This window comes from Capricornis sumatraensis, chromosome X (genome assembly GCF_032405125.1).
Source record: "Capricornis sumatraensis isolate serow.1 chromosome X, serow.2, whole genome shotgun sequence".
In the NCBI taxonomy this organism is placed as follows: domain Eukaryota; kingdom Metazoa; phylum Chordata; class Mammalia; order Artiodactyla; family Bovidae; genus Capricornis; species Capricornis sumatraensis.
In genome coordinates, this window is record NC_091092.1 from 99,700,669 (window position 1) to 99,720,999 (window position 20,331).

A 20,331-nucleotide genomic window follows, 5' to 3' on the forward strand; every position below is an offset into this window, starting at 1 on the left:
TTCCAAAGAAGGGAATGGTCACGAACTGCTGGAGTTTGGGGGGCTATCAGGTCAGTTCACATGGCTGAATGGTTAATTTAGACCACCTTCTCTTCTTCACTTGCCTTTGGTATTTGAAACAGAGATGTTTGTATTGTCATTTATAGGACCGTGTTTCATCTCATTTCTGTGAGACGTCAGTCATTCATTGCTCATCTGTATTCATGTTCATACTTAATACCTTATAAAAGGCACCTGAGTAGAAACTCGCCTTGTTACTGAGGAAAGTAAACCCTCTCTTGCCTTTTATTGTTAATGGAAATTTTTATGGAGATGATTGTAGATTTACATGCAGCTATCAGAAACAATACAGAGAGATCCTGTGTATACTTTACCCACTTTCCCATTGGTAATATATTGCAAAACTACTATAGTAGCACAACCAGGATATTAACGTTAATATAATCTGTCGATCTTATTCAGATTTTCCCAGTTTTATTAATACTTGTGCTCATTTGCATGTGTGCATTTTATCGCCACAGTTCATCACATGTGTCGGTTACTGTGGCCATCTTGACAGTGAAAGTGCAGAACAGTTTCATTATCACAAGGATCCCTCCTGTTATCACAAAGATCTCTCCTATTGCTCTTTTATAATCATACTTCCTTCCTTCCCATCAGCCTCCCCCCACCCCTTACCCCCACTCCTGGTCCTGCTCTTCCCCATGGCTTCCCTAACCCCTGTTCTCCATTTCTAAAATTTTATTACTTTTAAATATTACATAAATGAAATCATAAAGTATATACCCCTTGGGATTACTTTTTTTCTCACTCGGCATAATTCTCTGGAGTTTTATCCAGGTAGTTGCATGTATCAGTTGTTCATTTCCATTGCTGAGTAGTACTCTGTGTGTGTACCACAGTTTCTTTAACAGTTTACCTGTTGAAGAAGTTCTTGCCTATTTCCGGCTTTTGGTTGTTATGAATAAAGCTGTTACAAATATTCATGTACAGGTTTCTGTGTGGACATGTGTTTTCATTTTCTGGGATAGAAGCCTGAGAGTGCAATTGCTGGATCTTATGATAACTGCCTGTTTAGTTTTATTTAAAAAACCTAGCAAGCTGTTTTTGAGAGCAAATGTACCATTTTACAGTCCAGCAACAGTGTATAAGTGATCTCGTTTCTCTGCATCTTAGTTAGCATTTAGTGTTGTCACTGTTTTTCATTTCAGTTATCTCGATAGGTGTGTAGAGATATCTCATTCTAGGTTGAGTTGTCATTTCTCTGATGGCTAATGAGTTGAATATCTTTTCATGTGCTTATTTGCCAGCTGTATATCTACCTTGGTGAAATGTCTTTTTATGTCTTTTGCCTGTTTCTAATTGGATTGTTTTGTTTAACTGTTGAGTTTTAAGAATTCTTTATACATTTTAGATACTAGCCCTTTCTCTAAGATGCGGTTTGCACATTTTTTTCTTCCAATCTGTAGCTTGTCTTTTTGTCCTATTAACTGTCTTTTGCAGAGCAAAAGAAATTTTCAAGTTTTAGTCAACTCTAATTTATCAAATTTTTTCCCTTTATGGGCCACACTTCAATAGTAAGCCTAAGAGCTCTCTGCCCAGCCCTAGATTCTGAAGTTTTTTTCCTATACTTTTTCCTAAAATCTTTGTAGTTTAACACTTTCTGTGCAAGTCTGTGAACTGTTTTGAATTAATTTTTGTACAAAGTGTGAAATTTAGGTCGAGATTCATTTGTTGAAAAGGCTAGACTTCTACCATTTAATTGCTTTTACAACTTTGTAAAAAAAATCATTTGAGCATATTTGTGTGGGTTTCATTCAGTTCTCTATTCTGTTCCTTTGATCTATGTCTATCCTTCTGCCAATGTCACACTGTTTTTATTCCTGTAGTAATATGTGTGTGTGTTAGTTGCTCATTTGTGTCCAGCTCTGCTTCCTCATGGACTTTAGCCTGCCAGTCTCCTCTGTCCATAGGATTCTCCAGGCAGGAATACTGGAGTGGGTTGCCATTTCCTCCTCCAGGGGATCTTTCTGACCCAGGGATCCAACCCACGTCTACTGCGTCTCCTGCATTGGCAGGCGGATTCTATACTACTGAGCAATCTGGGAAACCCATATGCTTTACATAAGATCAATTCATAATCTTATTCTGTTTAAAAAGGGCATTAAAGCAAGCTTTTAAAGACTAAATGCATTAATTTGTAATACTTTATCTTGCAAGTAATGGAATACCTGACGAACAGAGGCTTAAACAAGAAGGGGTTTATTTTTTTCACCAAGCAGGGAGTCTGGAGGTAGGTGGCTACTGGCACACATTTAAAGGCTCTACTTTGAGCCAGGATCTCTGCAGTCCTACCCACCTTCCTGCCATGATCCCAAGATGGCTGCTGTAGCTCCAGACATTATGTATATATCTCAAGGCAAGAAAAAGTGAGCTAGAGGCAGCATCACTTGTATTTGTTCCTTGGCTTAAGAGGACAAAAGCCTTTTCCAGAATCCCAGAACAGAACTCTGAAAAGGAGGCTGAGGAAGCAAGTGGAGTGTTTAGCTTTATCTAGCTTTTAAATGGAGTCCAGCAAGGGAGAAGGAATTTGGGAATGGATGTACTAATCTGCTAGGGACTTCCCAGGTAGCACTAGTGGTAAAGAACCCGCCTGCCAATGCAGGAGACTTAAAAGATGTGGGTTCGATCCCTGGGTTGGGAAGATCCCCTGGAGCACGGTATGACAACCCACTCCAGTATTCTTGCCTGGAGAATCCCATGGACAGAGGAGCCTGGTGGGCTGTAGTCCATAGGGTGGCAAAGAGTTGGACATGACTGAAGCACACTAATTATGGTTTCAGTGTGTCTGCCCTTGATGCCCTCTCGCAACACCTACTGTCTTACTTGGGTTTCTCTTACCTTGGATGTGGGGTATCTCTTCACTGCTGCTCCTTACCTTGGACGAGGGGTATCTCTTCACCACCGCTCCTCCTGACCTTGAACGTAGAGTAGCTCCTTTTGGCTCTCCTGTGCATGTGCAGCCACCGCTGCTCGGATGTGGGGTTGCTCCTTTCGGCTGCCACCCCTGACCTCGGGCATGGGGTAGCTCCTCCTGGCTGCTGCGCCTGGCCTTGGACGGGGGGTAGCTCCTCTCAGCCACGCTTCTGCGAGGTCTGTTGCAGCTGCTGCGCTTCTGCCACACAGTCCATCGCTTATATCTACTACTGTCTACTACTACTACTATCTATGGTGCTTATATCTACTACTGTTGGGCAGGAATCCCTTAGAAGAAATGGAGTAGCCATCATGGTCAACAAAAGAGTCTGAAATGCAGTACTTGGATGCAATCTCAAAAACAACAGAATGATCTCTGTTCATTTCCAAGGCAAACCATTCAATATCACAGTAATCCAAGTCTATGCCCCAACCAGTAATGCTGAAGAAGCTGAAGTTGAATGGTTCTATGAAGACCTACAGGACCTTTTAGAACTAACACCCAGAAAAGATGTCCTTTTCATTATAGGGGACTGGAATGCAAAAGTAGGAAGTCAAGAAACACCTGGAATTACAGGCAAATTTGGCCTTGGAATACGGAATGAAGCAGGGCAAAGGCCAATAGAGTTTTGCCAAGAGAACGCACTGGTCATAGCAAACACCCTCTTCCAACAACACAAGAGAAGACTCTACACATGGACATCACCGGATGGTCAACACCAAAATCAGATTGATTATATTGTCTGCAGCCAAAGATGGAGAAGCTCTATACAGTCAGAAAAAACAAGACCTGGAGCTGAATGTGCCTCAGATCATGAACTCCTTATTGCCAAATTCAGACTTAAATTGAAGAAAGTAGGGAAAACCACTAGACCATTCATGTACAACCTAAATCAGATTCCTTATGATTATACAGTGGAAGTGAGAAATAGATTTAAAGGACTAGATCTCAAAGATAGAGTGCCTGATGAACTATGAACTGAGGTTCGTGACACTGTACAGGAGACAGGGATCAAGACCATCCCCATGGAAAAGAAATGCAAAAAAGCAAAATGGCTGTCTGGGGAGGCCTTACAAATAGCTGTGAAAAGAAGAGAAGCAAAAAGCAAAGGAGAGAAGGAAAGATATAAGCATCTGAATGCAGAGTTCCAAAGAATAGCAAGAAGAGATAAGAAAGCCTTCCTCAGCGATCAGTGCAAAGAAATAGAGGAAAACAACAGAATGGGAAAGACTAGAGATCTCTTCAAGAAACTTAGAGATACCAAGGGAACATTTCATGCAAAGATGGGCTTGATAAAGGACAGAAATGGTTTGGACCTAACAGAAGCAGAAGATATTAAGAAGATGTAACAACATACACAGAAGAACTGTACAAAAAAGATCTTCACGACCCAGATAATCATGATGGTGTGATCATTCACCTAGAGCCAGAAATCCTGGAATGTGAAGTCAAGTGGGCCTTAGAAAGCATCACTATGAACAAAGCTAGTGGAGGTGATGGAATTCCAGTTGAGCTATTTCAAATCCTGAAAGATGATGCTGTGAAAGTGCTGCACTCAATATGCCAGCAGATTTGGGAAACTCAGCAGTGGCCACAGGACTGGAAAAGGTCAGTTTTCATTCCAATCCCAAAGAAAGGCAATGCCAAAGAATGCTCAAACTACCACACAGTTGCACTCATCTCACATGCTAGTAAAGTAATACTCAAAATTCTCCAAGCCAGGCTTCAGCAATACGTGAACCGTGAACTTCCTGATGTTCAAGCTGGTTTTAGAAAAGGCAGAGGAACCAGAGATCAAATTGCCAACATCTGCTGGATCATTGAAAAAGCAAGAGAGTTCCAGAAAAAACATCTATTTCTGCTTTATTGACGATGCCACATCCTTTGACTGTGTGGATCACAATAAACTGTGGAAAATTCTGAGAGAGATGGGAATACCAGATCGCCTGACCTGCCTCTTGAGTAACCTATATGCAGGTCAGGAAGCAACAGGTTGAACCGGACATGGAACAACAGGTTGGTTCCAAATAGGAAAAGGAGTGTGTCAAGGCTGTATATTGTCACCCTGCTTATTTAACTTCTATGCAGAGTACATCATGAGAAACGCTGGGCTGCAAGAAGCACAAGCTGGAATCAAGACTGCCGGGAGAAATATCAATAACCTCAGATATGCAGATGACATCACCCTTATGGCAGACGGTGAGAGGAACTAAAAAGCTTCTTGATAAAAGTGAAAGAGGAGAGTGAAAAACTTGGCTTAAAGCTCAACATTGAGAAAACGAAGATCATGGCATCTGGTCCCATCACTTCATGGGAAATAGATGGGGAAACAGTGGAAACAGTGTCAGACTTTATTTTGGGAGGCTCTAAAATCACTGCAGATGGTGATTGCAGCCATGAAGTTAAAAGACGCTTACTCCTTGGAAGGAAAGTTATGACCAACCTAGATAGCATATTGAAAAGCAGAGAGAATACTTTGCCAACAAAGATCCGTCTAGTCAAGGCTATAGTTTCCAGTGGTCATGTATGGATGTGAGAGTTGGACTGTGAAGAAAGCTGAGTTGCAAAGAATTGATGCTTTTAAACTGTGATGTTGGAGAAGACTCTTGAAAGTCCCTTGGATTGCCAGGAGATCCAACCAGTCCATTCTGAAGATTAGTCCTGGGTGTTCTTTGGAAGGAATGATGCTAAAGCTGAAACTCCAGTACTTTGGCCACCTCATGTGAAGAGTTGACTCACTGGAAAAGACTCTGATGCTGGGAGGGATTGGGGGCAGGAGAAGAAAGGAGCAACAGAGGATGAGATGGCTGGATGGCATCACCAACTTGGAAGACGTGAGTCTGAGTGAACTCCGGGAGTTGGTGATGGACAGGGAGGCCTGGCGTGCTGCAATTCATGGGGTCACAGAGCGACTGAACTCAACTGAACTGAACTGAAGCAACTTAGCATGCATGCATGTAGTAATCAGCTACAATGAGCCAGTGATGTTAACTGACTTTGGTGGAAGTCTTTAGAATTCTTTTTATTGATTGGTGCTCCGAGTTTAATTATTTAGAGGGAAAAAAGCAGTGTTTTCTGAGGAAGGGCTGCACAACATTATTCAATATATAGAACCAACCTTATTGTTACATTGAGTTGATGGCTGAGAATCATGAGCACAACATTTTTCCAGGTTAGGTTTGGAAAGAGAAAAAAATTAGTTTAAAAATATTTGAAGTTTTCTTTGACATGACTTTTTAAAATTTTCACATTTTGGGTTTCTTTTTGAGTGATTTAGCTTTATTAATAAGTAATGATAGCTTTCATGCTCCTCTGGTCCTGAGCTCTACCCAAGGCAATTTTGTTATTATTTTCTCTGGGAGGTTCATAGGATTTGCTCAATTACTTCTTTTTCTCTATAAAAATACAGAAAAGAAGAAAAGAGAAAATGAATTTCTATAATAAATATGCTCTGAAGAGAGAGGTAAAAAACAATCTATTCATGGAACAGAAACAAACTAGTCCCAAATCTAGTCAGACAGGACTACCTATGAATGATGTGTGTGTGTGTGTATGTGTGTGTGTGTGTGTATGTGTGTGTGTGTGTATTACCCCATGGACTGTGTACCCTGCCAGGCTCCTCTGTCTTTGGGACTTTTCAGGCAAGAATACTGAAGTGGGTTGCCATTTCCTCCTGCAGGGGATCTTCCTGACCCAGAGATTAAACCCACTTCTCTTGCGTCTCCTGCATTGATGAGTGGATTCTTTATCACTGAGCCACCTGGGAAGTCCACCTAAGAATGACAGTTTTACATATATATTACCATATGTAAAATAGATAAGCAGTGTGTTTGATGTATGATGCAAGGCACCTGAAGCCAGTGCTCTGTGACAACCTGAAGGGATAGGGTGAGGAGAGAGGTGGGAGGAGGGTTCAGGATGGAGGGGGACACATGTATCCTATGGCCAATTCATGTTGATGTATGGCAAAAACCATCCTGATATTGTAAAGTAATTATCCTCCAATTAAAATAAATAAATAAATGTAAAAATGAATGCTAGTTTTAGGTAATTTGGTATCAGATTTTCCACCAACCTCAAAAAGTAGTTAGAAAAGTAAGTTTTGTTGACATATATTAAAATATTAAATATTAACTGGCTCTCTTCAAGCCCTGAATTTTTAGTAACTTCTGGTGGCTCTAAAAGGGTATCTGCACTACTCTCTAATACCTATTCTGCTTTTAAGAGATTGAGTCTAGGTCCAATTGTCTGATCTGTTCCCTCCCTCCCATGTCATGGTGGTCGTTTTTGTTATTACATTTGTCAAAAGCGAAAGTGGTACTTCAACCCTGATGACTTAAGCAGGGGGAGATCTATTCCTTTTCTCTAAGAGGGCACACACAATGCAAGGCCTAATATTTGTGGGCTCGGGCATTGAGTTTTCATCCTGGATTCACTATTTCTATTAGTTGACTGGCGTTGGGCAAATTACTTAAACTCTGTTCTTGAGTATCCCCATCTTTACTCAGAGATTTTTTTCTGATAATTAAAAGAATCTATCACTTCTAAAGTACTTAGAGGACTGCCACACATGTCAGCTTTTGGCTATGAGAATGGTATTTACATGTGCAAAGATGCGCTTCTAACTAATGGTGGCCCTAATGACCTGTCAGGTTCTTACCAAACACTTTATTCTTCTTGCCTTGGTCATAGCAAGGTTGTCAAGCATCTGGGCTTTGGATGCAGTCTAGGTAGAAACAAAGAGACTCTGATGTGCTGGAGCTCTGAAAGAGATTATACATGCATAAACAACTCCCAATACTGGTGATTATAACCTGCTTCTTAGTTTGGGTTAGCTTTATGGTTTTTATGGTAGGCCTGGCAACTTACGATTATTTACTAATCAATTCAATCATGTGATAGACTGCTCTTCCAATCTCTAGCAACAGAGAAGGGTTGGTGGTACCAGTTATTAATGTGATGTGAAACATCAAGGAGAGTCTGGCTTTGGCTGCTCCCTTTCTGGTGGTGGCGCTGTAAGTGTGATGGGACCCAAGGAATTGAGGTATCAAGGAACACTGGATCTGCGGATAATATGTTCCTGATGTTATCATTTGCTAAAACATTTGCCTAATCTCTTTACACTGAGATTGAGCACCATTTCACAGCTACCATGGCATAGGGCAGGTTGACATCTGATCCTAAGAGATTGTAATGGCAAATCTCAAGCTTGTGTATATGTATGTGTATGTTGGGAGGGGCAAACATTTGAAACAGGTCCCTATGTACTTTTATATCACACCAAACAAATACTCCAAGCAATTAGTTTCTGAGCTATAGAATTTTGAATTGAAATTTCAAGTTAATATTCTGATAGTACAGAAATGGAATTTTTGCATGCTGTGCTGATGAAAATAATGATGTCAATGGAAATTGACATCATTGAACTTAAGGAAGCATAGGTATATTGTTGATTGGGGTTTGGATGTGTGAATTGACAACTCACAAATCAAGAGTTTTGGAAGGCATTTAGTAATAGTTCCTTTCATGTTAAAAGTATTCAAGAATCTTGTCTGGCTGATTTGATTTTACTTAGCAAAAGAGTTGAAAATATTTGACAATATCTAGCTAATAGTCTGCATAGAGAAATTGCTCATCAATTTAGCAGGAACTTGATTGAACTACGTTCTGAACTTTAGGCATTGTGATTTCTCTTCAGTTTTCATCTCACTGGTAGTTTACAGAAAAAGGCCCCCTTGTATGATATACTTAGTCATTGTCACTAGCTGGACAGAAATGTACTGACAAGAGTTCATAGCACTTGTGTAGATGTATGGTGGGGGAAGCCCTTTGCTTCTTCCAGTCTCTTCTCTTTGCCTTGCTGCTGTGATGGTGACCAGGAAAGGGAAGGCCAGCCTTGCTGAGGGCTCTTCAGGCTCAATCCAGTGCTTTAGTTTCCTTCAGAAATTTCAGAAATGAGAAGCTCAGCCAATGCTGTTACATCCGTATTTGGGAGCTGCAGCAATATATAGGCTAAGAAGCCAGGTGATAGAAGTACTTTGTTGTCCTTATTGATATTTCTGCTCTCCTTCTTACCCCTTCCCAAGTGGAAGTGAGGCTGGCATGAAACTTGCAAGTCACCTCCCATGTCTCTTTCTTTCTTAACACACCCAATCACTCATGTTGGTTTCTTTACCCAATGTCTACTGTAGCAGTGATTCTCCAAGTGTGGTGTGTATCTGTGACACTGAGAGTCTTTAGAAACTTCTGTAGCAAATTGACCTTGCCATGATATCTGAGGGTGTGATCAGTGAGCTTGTAAGTTTTTATGTATTTGTTTTTATTTCAAATTTTTATAATTAATTTTTATTGTATTCTATAAAAGTATCAGTCTGAAATGATTTGGGAAAAGAAACAATCAAACTTGCCCTTCCTCAATGATGGTTTGAAGGTTCTGTCCCATATGATGCCCTTTCCTTCCCATTCCCATTGTATTTACCCTCTTCAGGCCTTTTTCTCTCACCTTGTACCTGCTTAGCTGCACTAGCAGCTAACCTCACCTGCCTGCTTCTCACTTCTCATTAGAATCCATCCTTTTTTTTAATGTCAGGTGGAAAGAGGTGAATTAATTATATTCCTTCATTTATGACACAATGCCACCATTGATTTGTGCAAGGTCTCTCTCTTGTTTTATGTATTTTTATTCCTTATCATTCCCAATCCTTAATCTCTTTCCCTTTCAACTTTATATAGGCTTCCATACAGATGCACATTTAAATGCAGAAGCACATTTGATGCACATTTTAAAAAAATTAATTTTATTTTTGGCTGTGCTGGGTCCTTGTTGCTGTGTGCTGGCTTTCTCTAGCTGTGGCAGTTGGGGGCTGCTCTTCATTGTGGTGCACAGGCTTCTCATTGCCGTGGCTTATCTTGTTGCAAAGCATAGGCTCTAGGTGCCCAGGCTTCAGTAATTTCAGCTCAAGTGGAGGCTCTAGGGTATGTGGCCTTCAGTAGTTGTGGCACACAGGCTTAGTAGTTGCGGCTTGTGGGCTCTAAAGCACAGGCTCAGTGGTTGTGGCATACAGGCTTAGTTGCTTCATGCCAGGTGGAATCTTCCCGGATCAAGGATTGAACCTGTATCCCCTGCAATGGCAGGTGGATTCTTATCCACTGACCACCAGGGAAGTCCTGATGCACATTCTTAAATCTCTGTGTGTTCTTGCAAAATATGTAGCATTGTTTTTTTTAAATGTGTAAATGATATAGTGTGCTGCAGATACCATTTTTCACCCAACAGTATGTTTTAAGAATCTATGTTGCTATATGTACATCCAGTGCTGTGTTGCTGCTAAGTTGCTTCAGTCGTGTCCAACTCTGTGCGACCCCATAGACGGCAGCCCACCAGGCTCCTCTGTCCACAGGATTCTCCAGGCAAGAACACTGGAGTGGGTTGCCATTTCCTTCTCTCTCCAATGCTATGTGTCCTTCCCAAATCCATATGTTGAACCCTAACCCCCCAGTGTGATGGTGTTTAGAGATGAGGTCATTAGGTTTAGATGAGATCATGAGGATGGGGCCCCCATAATGAAATTCATACCCTTATGAGAAGAGACACCAGAGAGCTTGCTGTCTCTCTCACTGCCCTGTGAGGACACAGGGAGACATTGGCAGTCTTCAAGGCAAGAATAGAACCCTCACTGGGCAACTGAATTGGCCAGCACTCTTGTCTTAGACTTCCCAGGCTCCAGAACTGTGAGAAATTAGTTTCTGTTGTTTCATCCACGATATCTACGGTCATTTATTATGATAGCCTCCATACGTCTGGTTTATTGCTTCAAAGAAGTGAAATGAAATGAAGATCCACCATAGTGTACTTATCCATGAAGCCATATTTTCTTATCCGTTTCATCAACATATTTATCGAGGTTGTCTCCAACTTTCCCAAAATACAGTATGTCCCATATGTACAAACCTTCAAGTTCTGGGCTTTCAAAGATGTGAATGTGTGTTCTATCAACACTAGGCATGAGTGAAATTGTAGCTTAGACTTACAAACTTACTTTGTTGGGCTTACAAATTGGACTTATGAATGTGCTCTTTGAATGGAACTTGTTTGTATGTAGACGACCTACTGTACCATTACACATTGTCATATATCTCCATTTATTGGCTACTGTGAGAATTTCTCTGAGATACATATCCAGGAGTAAGATTCTTGAATCACAGGGAATACACATCCCTAGTTTTGCCAAGTAGTACCACATTGCTTTCCAGAATGATAGTTAACTGTCCCATCAGCAGAGCATTAGGGTTCCTATTTCCCTCTTCTCCTGTCCAATTCATCCCATTTCTCTAGGCTCAAGACAGTATCCAGCTACCTGAAGGACCTCAACACTATTACTCCAGCCCTTCAGTTTATGGCTCAGGGTAGATAGACTTACCAGAGATTAGGGTCAATGAACTTAGATTCAGATGCAGACTCCAGTATTTACATATAACCATGGGTGTGCTAGTCAACTTGTCTCTGCCTCTGTAAAATGGCTGTAATAATGCCTATCACATAGTTTTGAGATGGCAAAATTAGGTAATGCATATAAAGATTCCCAGGTCGCAGAGTGATAAAGAATCTTCCTGCCAATTCAGGAGACTCAAGAGATGTGGGTTCAATCCCTGGGTCAGGAATATCCCCTGGAGGAGGAAATGGCAACCCACTCCAGTATTCTTGCCTGGAAAATCCCATGGACAGAGGAGTCTGGCAGGCTATAGTCCACGGGGTTGCAAAGAGTTGGAGACGACTGAGCGACTGAGCGTGTATGCAAATGGTATAGCTCATGGTAAGTGGTCAAAAATGGAAGTCTCCTGCTTCCTAGTTGTTTTAGTTATCTAAATCTTGACTCCTCAGCCAGATGGTGGGTTTCCTCTTCAAGGCACGGCTGAGTTTTATGCTTATTTTAAATTCTATATCTGGCACAAGGCTTCCCAGGTGGCACTAGTGGTAAAGAACCTGCCTGCCAATGCAGGAGCCACAGGAGACTGGGTTTGATCCTTGGGTCGGGAAGATTCCCTGGAGGAGGGCACAGCAACCCACTCCAGTATTCTTGCCTGGAGAATCCCATGGACAGAGGAGCCTGGTGGGCTACAGTCCATGGGGTTGCAAAGAGTTGGACATGACTAAGCGACTTTGCATGCATGCATGCGTATCTGGCACAAAGTTAGGAATATAGTAAATGTTTAACAAACATTTGTTGGTTTGACCTGAGATGAGTTTGTGATTACCCAAAATACTTGCTTTGAAAGAGGGACATTATTATAAAATTCAATGTTATTCCACCATTCATTTTAACCAACCCAGCTTTTGCTTTGCTATGGTGATTTGGGACTGACTTATGGTAAAGTCCACTCACTCACTTATGAGTGTTGTGTATGAGTGTATGTCAGAGGGGAGTGGGGAGGTGGTGGAGGTTGTGGCAATGGATTCTCTATGGGACAGAGCCAGGCTGCCAGTCACCATCCTAACCACTGCCTCTAGCTTTCCTCCAGCAGCCTTCTGCCTGGGTTGTTCTTCTTCCTGGGGCATCTGTGTGGCCCCGACTCTCCTGAGCAAGGCTACTCAAGCCCTTCCCTGTTCTTCGAGGCTGCCTTCACTATAAGAAAAAATGAGGTCTTATATTTTCCTTTTAATTTTTGGGTATTTAATTTTTATTAATATTAATTTGTCATTGTTGTTCAGAGGCTAAGTCATGTCCGATTTTTTGTGACCCCATGGACTGCAGCACACCAGACCTCCTTGTCCTTCACTATCTCCCAGAGTTTGCTCAGACTTATTTCCATTGAGTCGATGATGCCATCCAACTATTTCATCCTCTGCCACCCCCTTCTCTTCCTGCCCTCAGTCTTTCCCAGTATTAGTGTGTCTTTTCCAATGAGTCGGCTCTTTGCATCAGGTGGCCAAAGTATTGGAGCTTCAGCATCAGTCCTTCCAATGAGTATTCAGGGTTGATTTCCTGTAGGATGGACTAGTTTGATCTCTTTGCTGTCCAAGAGACTCTCAAGAGTCTTCTCCAGCACCACAGTTAGAAAGCATCAATTCTTCAGTGCTCAGCCTTCTTTATATAACATTATATTAGTTGCAGGTATAAAATGTAATGATTCCATCTTTGTGTATATTGCAAAATGATCACAGTAAGTCTGGTTAGCATCTACTATCACACAATAGTTACGAGGTTTTTTGTTTTCTGGTGATGAGAATTTTCCAGATTTACTCTATTTGACACTCTCAAATATATACCAATAGTACAGTATTAACTATAGTCACGATGCTGTGTATTACATCCCCATGACTTATTTATTTTATAATTGAATGCTTGTACATTTTGATCACCTTCACCCATTTTGCCCACCCCCACCCTCCACCTCTGGCAACCACCAGTCAGTTCTCTGTATGTATGAGCTTGTTTATTTTTTATTCTTTTTAAGATTCCACATATAGGTGCAATCATATGATACTTGTTTTTCTCTGTCTGACATTTCACTTAGTGTTATGCCCTTAGGGTTCATCCATGTTGCTGCAAGTGGCAGGTTTCATTCTTTTTTATGGCTGAATAATATAATAATATTAATTCATCTGTCAGTAGCCACTTTAGGTTGTTTCTCTTTTGGCTATTGTAAATAATGCTACAGATGGACATGGGGTGTACATATCTTTTCAAGTTAGTATTTTTATTTTCTTTGAATAAATACCTAGAAGTAGAATTGCTGAGTCATGTGGTAGTTCTATTTTTAATTTTTAAAGGAACTTCCATACTATTTTCCATAGTGGCTACACCGATATATATTCTCACCACCAGTGCACAAGGGTTCCCTTCTCTCCACATCCTTGCCAGCAGTTGTTATTTCTTACCTTTTTGACAAAATAGCCATCCTAACAGGTGTGAGGTGGTATCTCATTATGGATTTGACTTGCATTTCCTTGATGATTAGTGATGTCGCACATCTTCTTATGTACCTGTTGGCCAGTTGAATATCTTCTTTGGAAAAATATGTGTTCACATCCTCTGTCCATTTTTTAATCAGATTTTTTGTTATTGAGTTGTATGAGTTCTTTTTATATTTTGGATATTAATTCTTTTTCATGTATATTATTTGCAAACATTTTATCCCATTTCATAGGTTGCCTTAAAGTATTTTTGAACTTCCTCTCAGACTTCCTGCCAATGCATCATGCTTTGCAAGAGGCTATTGCCCTGAATCTACATAATCCTGGCAAAGTATTCAAGTTCAAGCAGCAAATTCAGGATACTTGTTACCTCTGGAGAGGGAGACAAGGAGCATGAACTCTGAGGGAGGGCTTATATTTATTTTTTAAATATTTTATTTTTATTGGAGCATAATTGATTTACAAGATTGTGTTACTTTCAGGTACACAGCAAAGTGATTCAGTTTTACATATATGGTGGGCTTCCTAGGTGCCTCAGTGGTAAAGAATCCGCCTGCCAATGTAGGAGATGCAAGAGATGTGGGTTTGATCCCTGGGTTGGGAAGATCCCCTGGAGGAGAAGATGACAATCTGCTCCAGTATTCTTGCCTGGAAAATTCCATGGATAGAGGAGCCTGGCGGGCTACAGTCCATTGGGTCACAAAGAGTTGAATATGACTGAGCAGACACACACACACATACACACACACACACACACACAGCAAAGTGATTCAGTTATACATGTATGATACATATGTTCATTCTTTTCTATATTCTTTTCTCATATAGGTTACTGCAGAATATCAAGTAGAGTTCCCTGTGTTATACAGTAGGTCCTTGTTGGTCATCTGTCATATATATAGTAGTGTGTTCATCCACAAATAGTCGTATGATATCACTCATATGTGGAATCTAACTTTTAAAAAAAACATACAAATGAATTCATTTACAAAACAGAAGCAGACTTACAGATATTGAAATCAGGAACTTGGAATGAGAGAGAGCTTTAATTGTATCTGAAATGTTCTATTTTTTTCTACAGGGCTGTGGTGTACCTGGATGTTCATAATATGATATATGATACAACAAATATATTAATATATCACATATAAATACCATGGGATATTTATTATATCATATATCATGTATTATCATGGATATTATATTAATTTGAATTTGCTGCTTATCATTTGTATGCTTATATTATCCATAAATAACCCTGTATTTTTGAATATTTTCAGACTTTATATATAAGATGAAGTGATCAAATTTTGTGTCCTACTACCTTTTTTTTGGTTGACAGTTTTTGAAATTTGTCCGTATTGATGCATATAATTTTAGACCTCTGTATTTATTTATTTATTTTATTTATTTAGTTTTTTATTCGTACATGTGTTCCCAAACATGAACCCCCCTCCCACCTCCCTCCCCATAACATCTCTGTGGTAGACCTCTGTATTTATATTCCATTTTATAAAGAGAACACAATTGAGGTATCTTTTCTGCTACTGATAGACATTTAGATTGTTTCCTATTTTTCACTCTTACTAACACTGCTGTAACAAATAATCTGATTTATAGCTCCCCATGTAAGGAACAGAAGACATTTAGAAGTAGACATGCTAGGTGTCTGGGCAAGCATATACCTTTCAGTTTGCTAGGTATCACCATATCTTTCCTCAGATTGAGTTTTCTGCTTTACTTTTCTACTAGCAGTGCATGCACATTGGTGTTGGCCCACATCTTTGCCAATCCTTGGAAGCATTGTCTGGGCTTTGCCCTTTCTGCTCAGATCCTCAGAAAAGATGTGAGGGGGAAGTGGGGAAGAGGGAGGGCAAGGTTCTACAATTAGGAGGAGAAAGTCAGCTCTGACAAATTTCCTGTGACACTTACTTTAATGAAGAAAAGATTTTATTCTCCATTTTGATGAAGATAATATTTCAATTTCTGTGGGAAAACTGTTACATTTTTTACTCTGAAGTAGAGAAGTTTCTTTTTTTCCCCCTGTTTGCATTCTTGGCAAATAAATGGAATAGACCAATTAGCAAGTTAATGTCCTAAATGTTCACTTGCAGTAACAGTTATTTTGAAATGTTTTAAATAGCATGGAGCATTGGGTTTGTTCTTATTGCTTTTCAAGGTTTTGAATTTGTTAAAATGAACTGAATTTAAAATGAGGCACAAGTTTATGGTGAAGATTGATCATAATTATTTGCCACTCTAATTTGCATTTTGTAATGGGAAAAATAAATGATGGGAAATGTGTTTACCTTTTAAAACAAATATGAAAAGGCAGAAAGAATAACTTTGGCCATTTTGGGTTGTCTCTTGTGTTCACAGATGGGAAAAAAGAAATTCCACAAATCTCAACACTGGGGCTTTTGCAACAATGTTAGGATGCTGGTGAGTGAAGATAAACCAGGAATAGGTGGAAAACTGCTTCTCGGACAGAATACAAAGCCAAAATACAGTGTATTTCCTAAAGGAATGGGAATTGAATCACCATCTTGGGTAGCTTTCGATAAACAGGTAAGTCACATGACATTGGGAGACATGCAGTCTTAAAATGTTACATGTACCTAAATATTAAGTAGATTTGAGGAAATGAGTCCTCAATGTAAATGTTCATCTGAAATGACATAAAAGTACTCTAAACAAAGAAAAGTTATCCCTGATTCTGTTTCTGACCAGGCACATTGGTCACAGGATGCCTAATGTTCATCACCTTTCATGATGAATGCTTATCAACCATTCTCTTATCTCCTGTCCTGGACAGGATAGTGTCCTTCTATAGACAGTAAGGGTCTAGTCAGACTGCCACTTTTGCTTAGCGATTGTCATTAACTACAGAATTTTGTGTGATTCTGAATGTGCCATTGAATGCAACAGGAAAATGCCTTCTTGTCTTTTTTCCATACTAATTATGGTTCCCCATCCTTGAGGACCAAGGGTGACAGGGCCAGAATTGTAGAAGTGAAGGAAAGAGGTGCCATTATTAGACAACAGTCTGAAGTTTTTGTGATGTGTGTTTGTGTGCATAACACATGCACATATACTGGGGTATTTACAATTGAAGTAGGCAGTCCATTTGAATATCTAAAAAGGGACTAAGAGCAAAGGGAGAAAACCCAAAGTGGCCAGTTGTTTCCCACAAGACAGCTGTGTGGATATGCTCTGTTTTATCACACAGCCCTGTGTCACCATGGCCCCGTGGTCTATTTTCCGAGAATTTGTTATTCAATTATTTAGGTCCTATAAATAGAAACTAACTCAGGACTAAAGAATTCAAATATTAGTATGCTAAACTTACCAGGTAGTTTTTAGCAGCCTTAACATGGGGACTGGTTGGCAATGCTTTGATTCCAATTAAAATGTCTTCAGATTTGGCAGAAGTGACATATTCCATGTCATCCAAGTTAAGGTCAATCAGAGCACACACTTCTTTTGAAGTCCAGTTCTGACACTTATGGAAATTTAACAGACCATGGGAAAGCTTTTTTCTTAGGAAACCTTCTCTACTTTGAATGTGGACCAATATTTCGCTCTCTCTCTTTTTAAAATTTATTTATTTGGCTGTGTGGGATCTTCATTGCATCATGTGGGATCTTGCACGGACTTTCTAGAGGTGGTGTGTGAGCTCAGAAGTTGTAGCATGTGGGCTTAGTTGCTCTGTAGCATGTGGGATCTTAGTTCCCCGACCAGGGATTGAACCCTTGTCCCTGGCATTGGCAGGCAGATTCTTAACCTCTGGACCTGACCACCAGTGAAGTCCTCAATATTTCTCTGTTGTGGATTATTTTTAGTATATACCTTGCTTAATGCTGGACCTAGGGTTCAGAAACACTTTCTGCTGACTTACTTGAGTGGCTCATGCATGGTTTCCTGTTAATATCAATCTTATAGGTATTTGCACATCATCATTCTAGAATATTTAATTTGCAAGCATCAAAGAAAAGATCTATTTTTATTTATGTCAAAAAGAGTGTATTGAGAATAGTTTAATCCACGAACTAATAAATAATGTAGGCCACAAGACATTAAACTATTCTCTTGCATTTAAAGTTGAAAATTCATTTTATTTCATGTTTTTCTCAATATTTAATATGTGCTTTTGAGTCTATTTTATAGTCTTTTAATTACTTATAAAATTGTGTAGAATATTTCATGAAGTTGGAATAATTTTAGCCTCAAACTACTTGAGAAAATGAAGAGCTTGCTCATTTCAGGCCTAACTAAATGCAACATAATTCAGTTATTTTGTTGGTCAACTTCAATTAAATATTCATTGAGCTTTAAATGAGACACTAAGACTATGAAATATTTACGTGCTCTGATGAGATTGTGAACTACAGATTGGATCCTGGTTAATACCCAGAGCAAATTATAAAGCGCTTTTGGCATTTGTGGCTTAACAAAACAAGTCAACACCTGTTAATCGTTTTTCTTGAAAATGAGATACTTTCAACTTGAATCAGTTTTTCCAACAGCTTTTAATCATAGCAATATATCTAGGGCTACATTCTCAAAGAATATAAGGTAGAAATAAAGGCAGATTTTTGGAAAGTGCATCATAATTAATATCCGTAGTAAGTGCTCTTGATCCTCCCCACCCCCAACGGGCACCCCACCCCCCACAGCTAGTGCAGCAAGTGCTTTGGCTAACAACTCATTCCTATCACCCTCGATGGAGTGTTATCTCGGCCAGTGGACATTGCATCACCCAGAGAGTTCACCTGGGAGGTTACCATGGCCACTTACTTCAGCATAGGATGGGGTAGCAAATGGCTGACTGATTTGTCAATGGTGAAAGGCTGAGCTTCTTTAACATGGAACGATTCTGTGTCATGCTTGATTTAGGCTCATGGCCCCTTGTGCATTACAAAAGTAAAGTGTTAGTTGCTTAGCTTTGTCCAACTCTTTGCGACCCCATAGATTGTAGCCCACCAGTCCCCTGTGTATATGGAATTCTCCAGACAAGAATACTGGAGTTGGTTGCCATGCCTTCTTGCAGGGGATCTTCCTGACAAGGATCGAACCCAGCTCTCCTGCATTGCAGACAGATTCTTTACTGTCTGAGCCATGAGGGAAGCCCTCCTTGTCCATTAAGCCTCGGCAAAATTTCATATGAGAATGCATCCTCCCTTGGCTGATTTCCCTTCCCTTGGCTGTTCCTCTCACTCCCTTTCAAGTTTCTCCCAATAGTATACCCTTAATAATAAATCAAACACACCTAAACCCCTGTTTCAGACTCTGCTTCTATGGAGCCCAACCTGAGATAATATTCCAGTTTCTGTCCATAATTCTAAAAGTGACCATGAAAACATTCTGCTCAGGCAGACCATCAGATTATAAGCAAAGAAGAGACTATTTGCAGTCACTCAAAACAGCCAGGATTTGTGATCCTCATGGCAGACATTTCTAGCTCTTTTATCTTTTCTTCACTCTCCCCTTTATTCTTAAGGTGAAAAGGCCAGTTTTATTCAGGCTGGAGATGTCTCCACTTACACACTTTTGTGTTCCCAGGCTCCCTACAGCTAAGGCTGGCCACTGGGCTCACTTCTAGCTAATGACATGTGAGTTAAAGCTTATTAGGGTGGTCGTGGTTGTTCAGTCGCTCAGTCCTGTCTGACTCTTTTCGACACCATGGACTGCAGCATGTCAGGCTTCACTGTCCATCACCAACTCCTGGAGCTAGCTCAAATGCATGTTCATCGAGTCAGTGATGCCATCCAACCATCTCATCCTCTGTCATCCCCTCTTCCTCCTGCCTTCAGTCTTTCCCAGCATCAGAGTCTTTTCCAATGAGTCGGCTCTTTGCATCAGGTGGCCAAAGGGTGGGGCTCTTGGGAGAGTGATTTTTCTAATTAAAAGTGTCAGGCTTAGCTGATATGTTTTTCCTGCTGTGTTTTCCTGTCTGGAAGGAGAACGTAATTCCTCGGGGCACAGCAGCCATCTTGTGAATGCAGCAGAGATAAAGGGAATCTAGGGCCCTGATGGCATCAAGTGACTACCATTTCAGGCCTGAGCCGTGTCTCTCTGGACATCCTATTAAATGAGAAAAATAAACCCCTATTTTAGAGGTTCTCAATCTAGGGAGACCTTTGGAAATGTCTGGAGGTGTTTTGAGTTGTCCCAATGACCAGGAAGAGAACTGGACTATGATAAAACAAGTGAGGCACTTGTCTTGAGTACAGAATTTAAGGGGTGCCCCTAAACTCAGTAATCAGCCAGGTAATATTTTAATGAAATAATTTTAAAATTTTTTGCTTATAATTTTTTATTTTTTAAATTATGGAAATATGATGACACATTTACAAGAAACTTGGGAAAATACAGAACAAGTTTACATATACTTCCACTATATATTACAATTATTTTTTAAAGTAGATGAATTAAGATT

General features: G+C 40.1%; 1 protein-coding gene across 1 annotated transcript in view; it reads left to right on the forward strand.

Moving 5' to 3' along the window:
* The window catches only part of EFHC2 (EF-hand domain containing 2), a 328,957-nt gene that overhangs the window by 119,903 nt on the left and 188,723 nt on the right, over positions 1–20,331 (forward strand). The window contains exon 2 of the mRNA XM_068963224.1: positions 16,272–16,460. Within this exon, the coding sequence (XP_068819325.1) occupies positions 16,272–16,460 (189 nt within the window). The remainder of the gene's footprint in view (positions 1–16,271; positions 16,461–20,331) is intronic.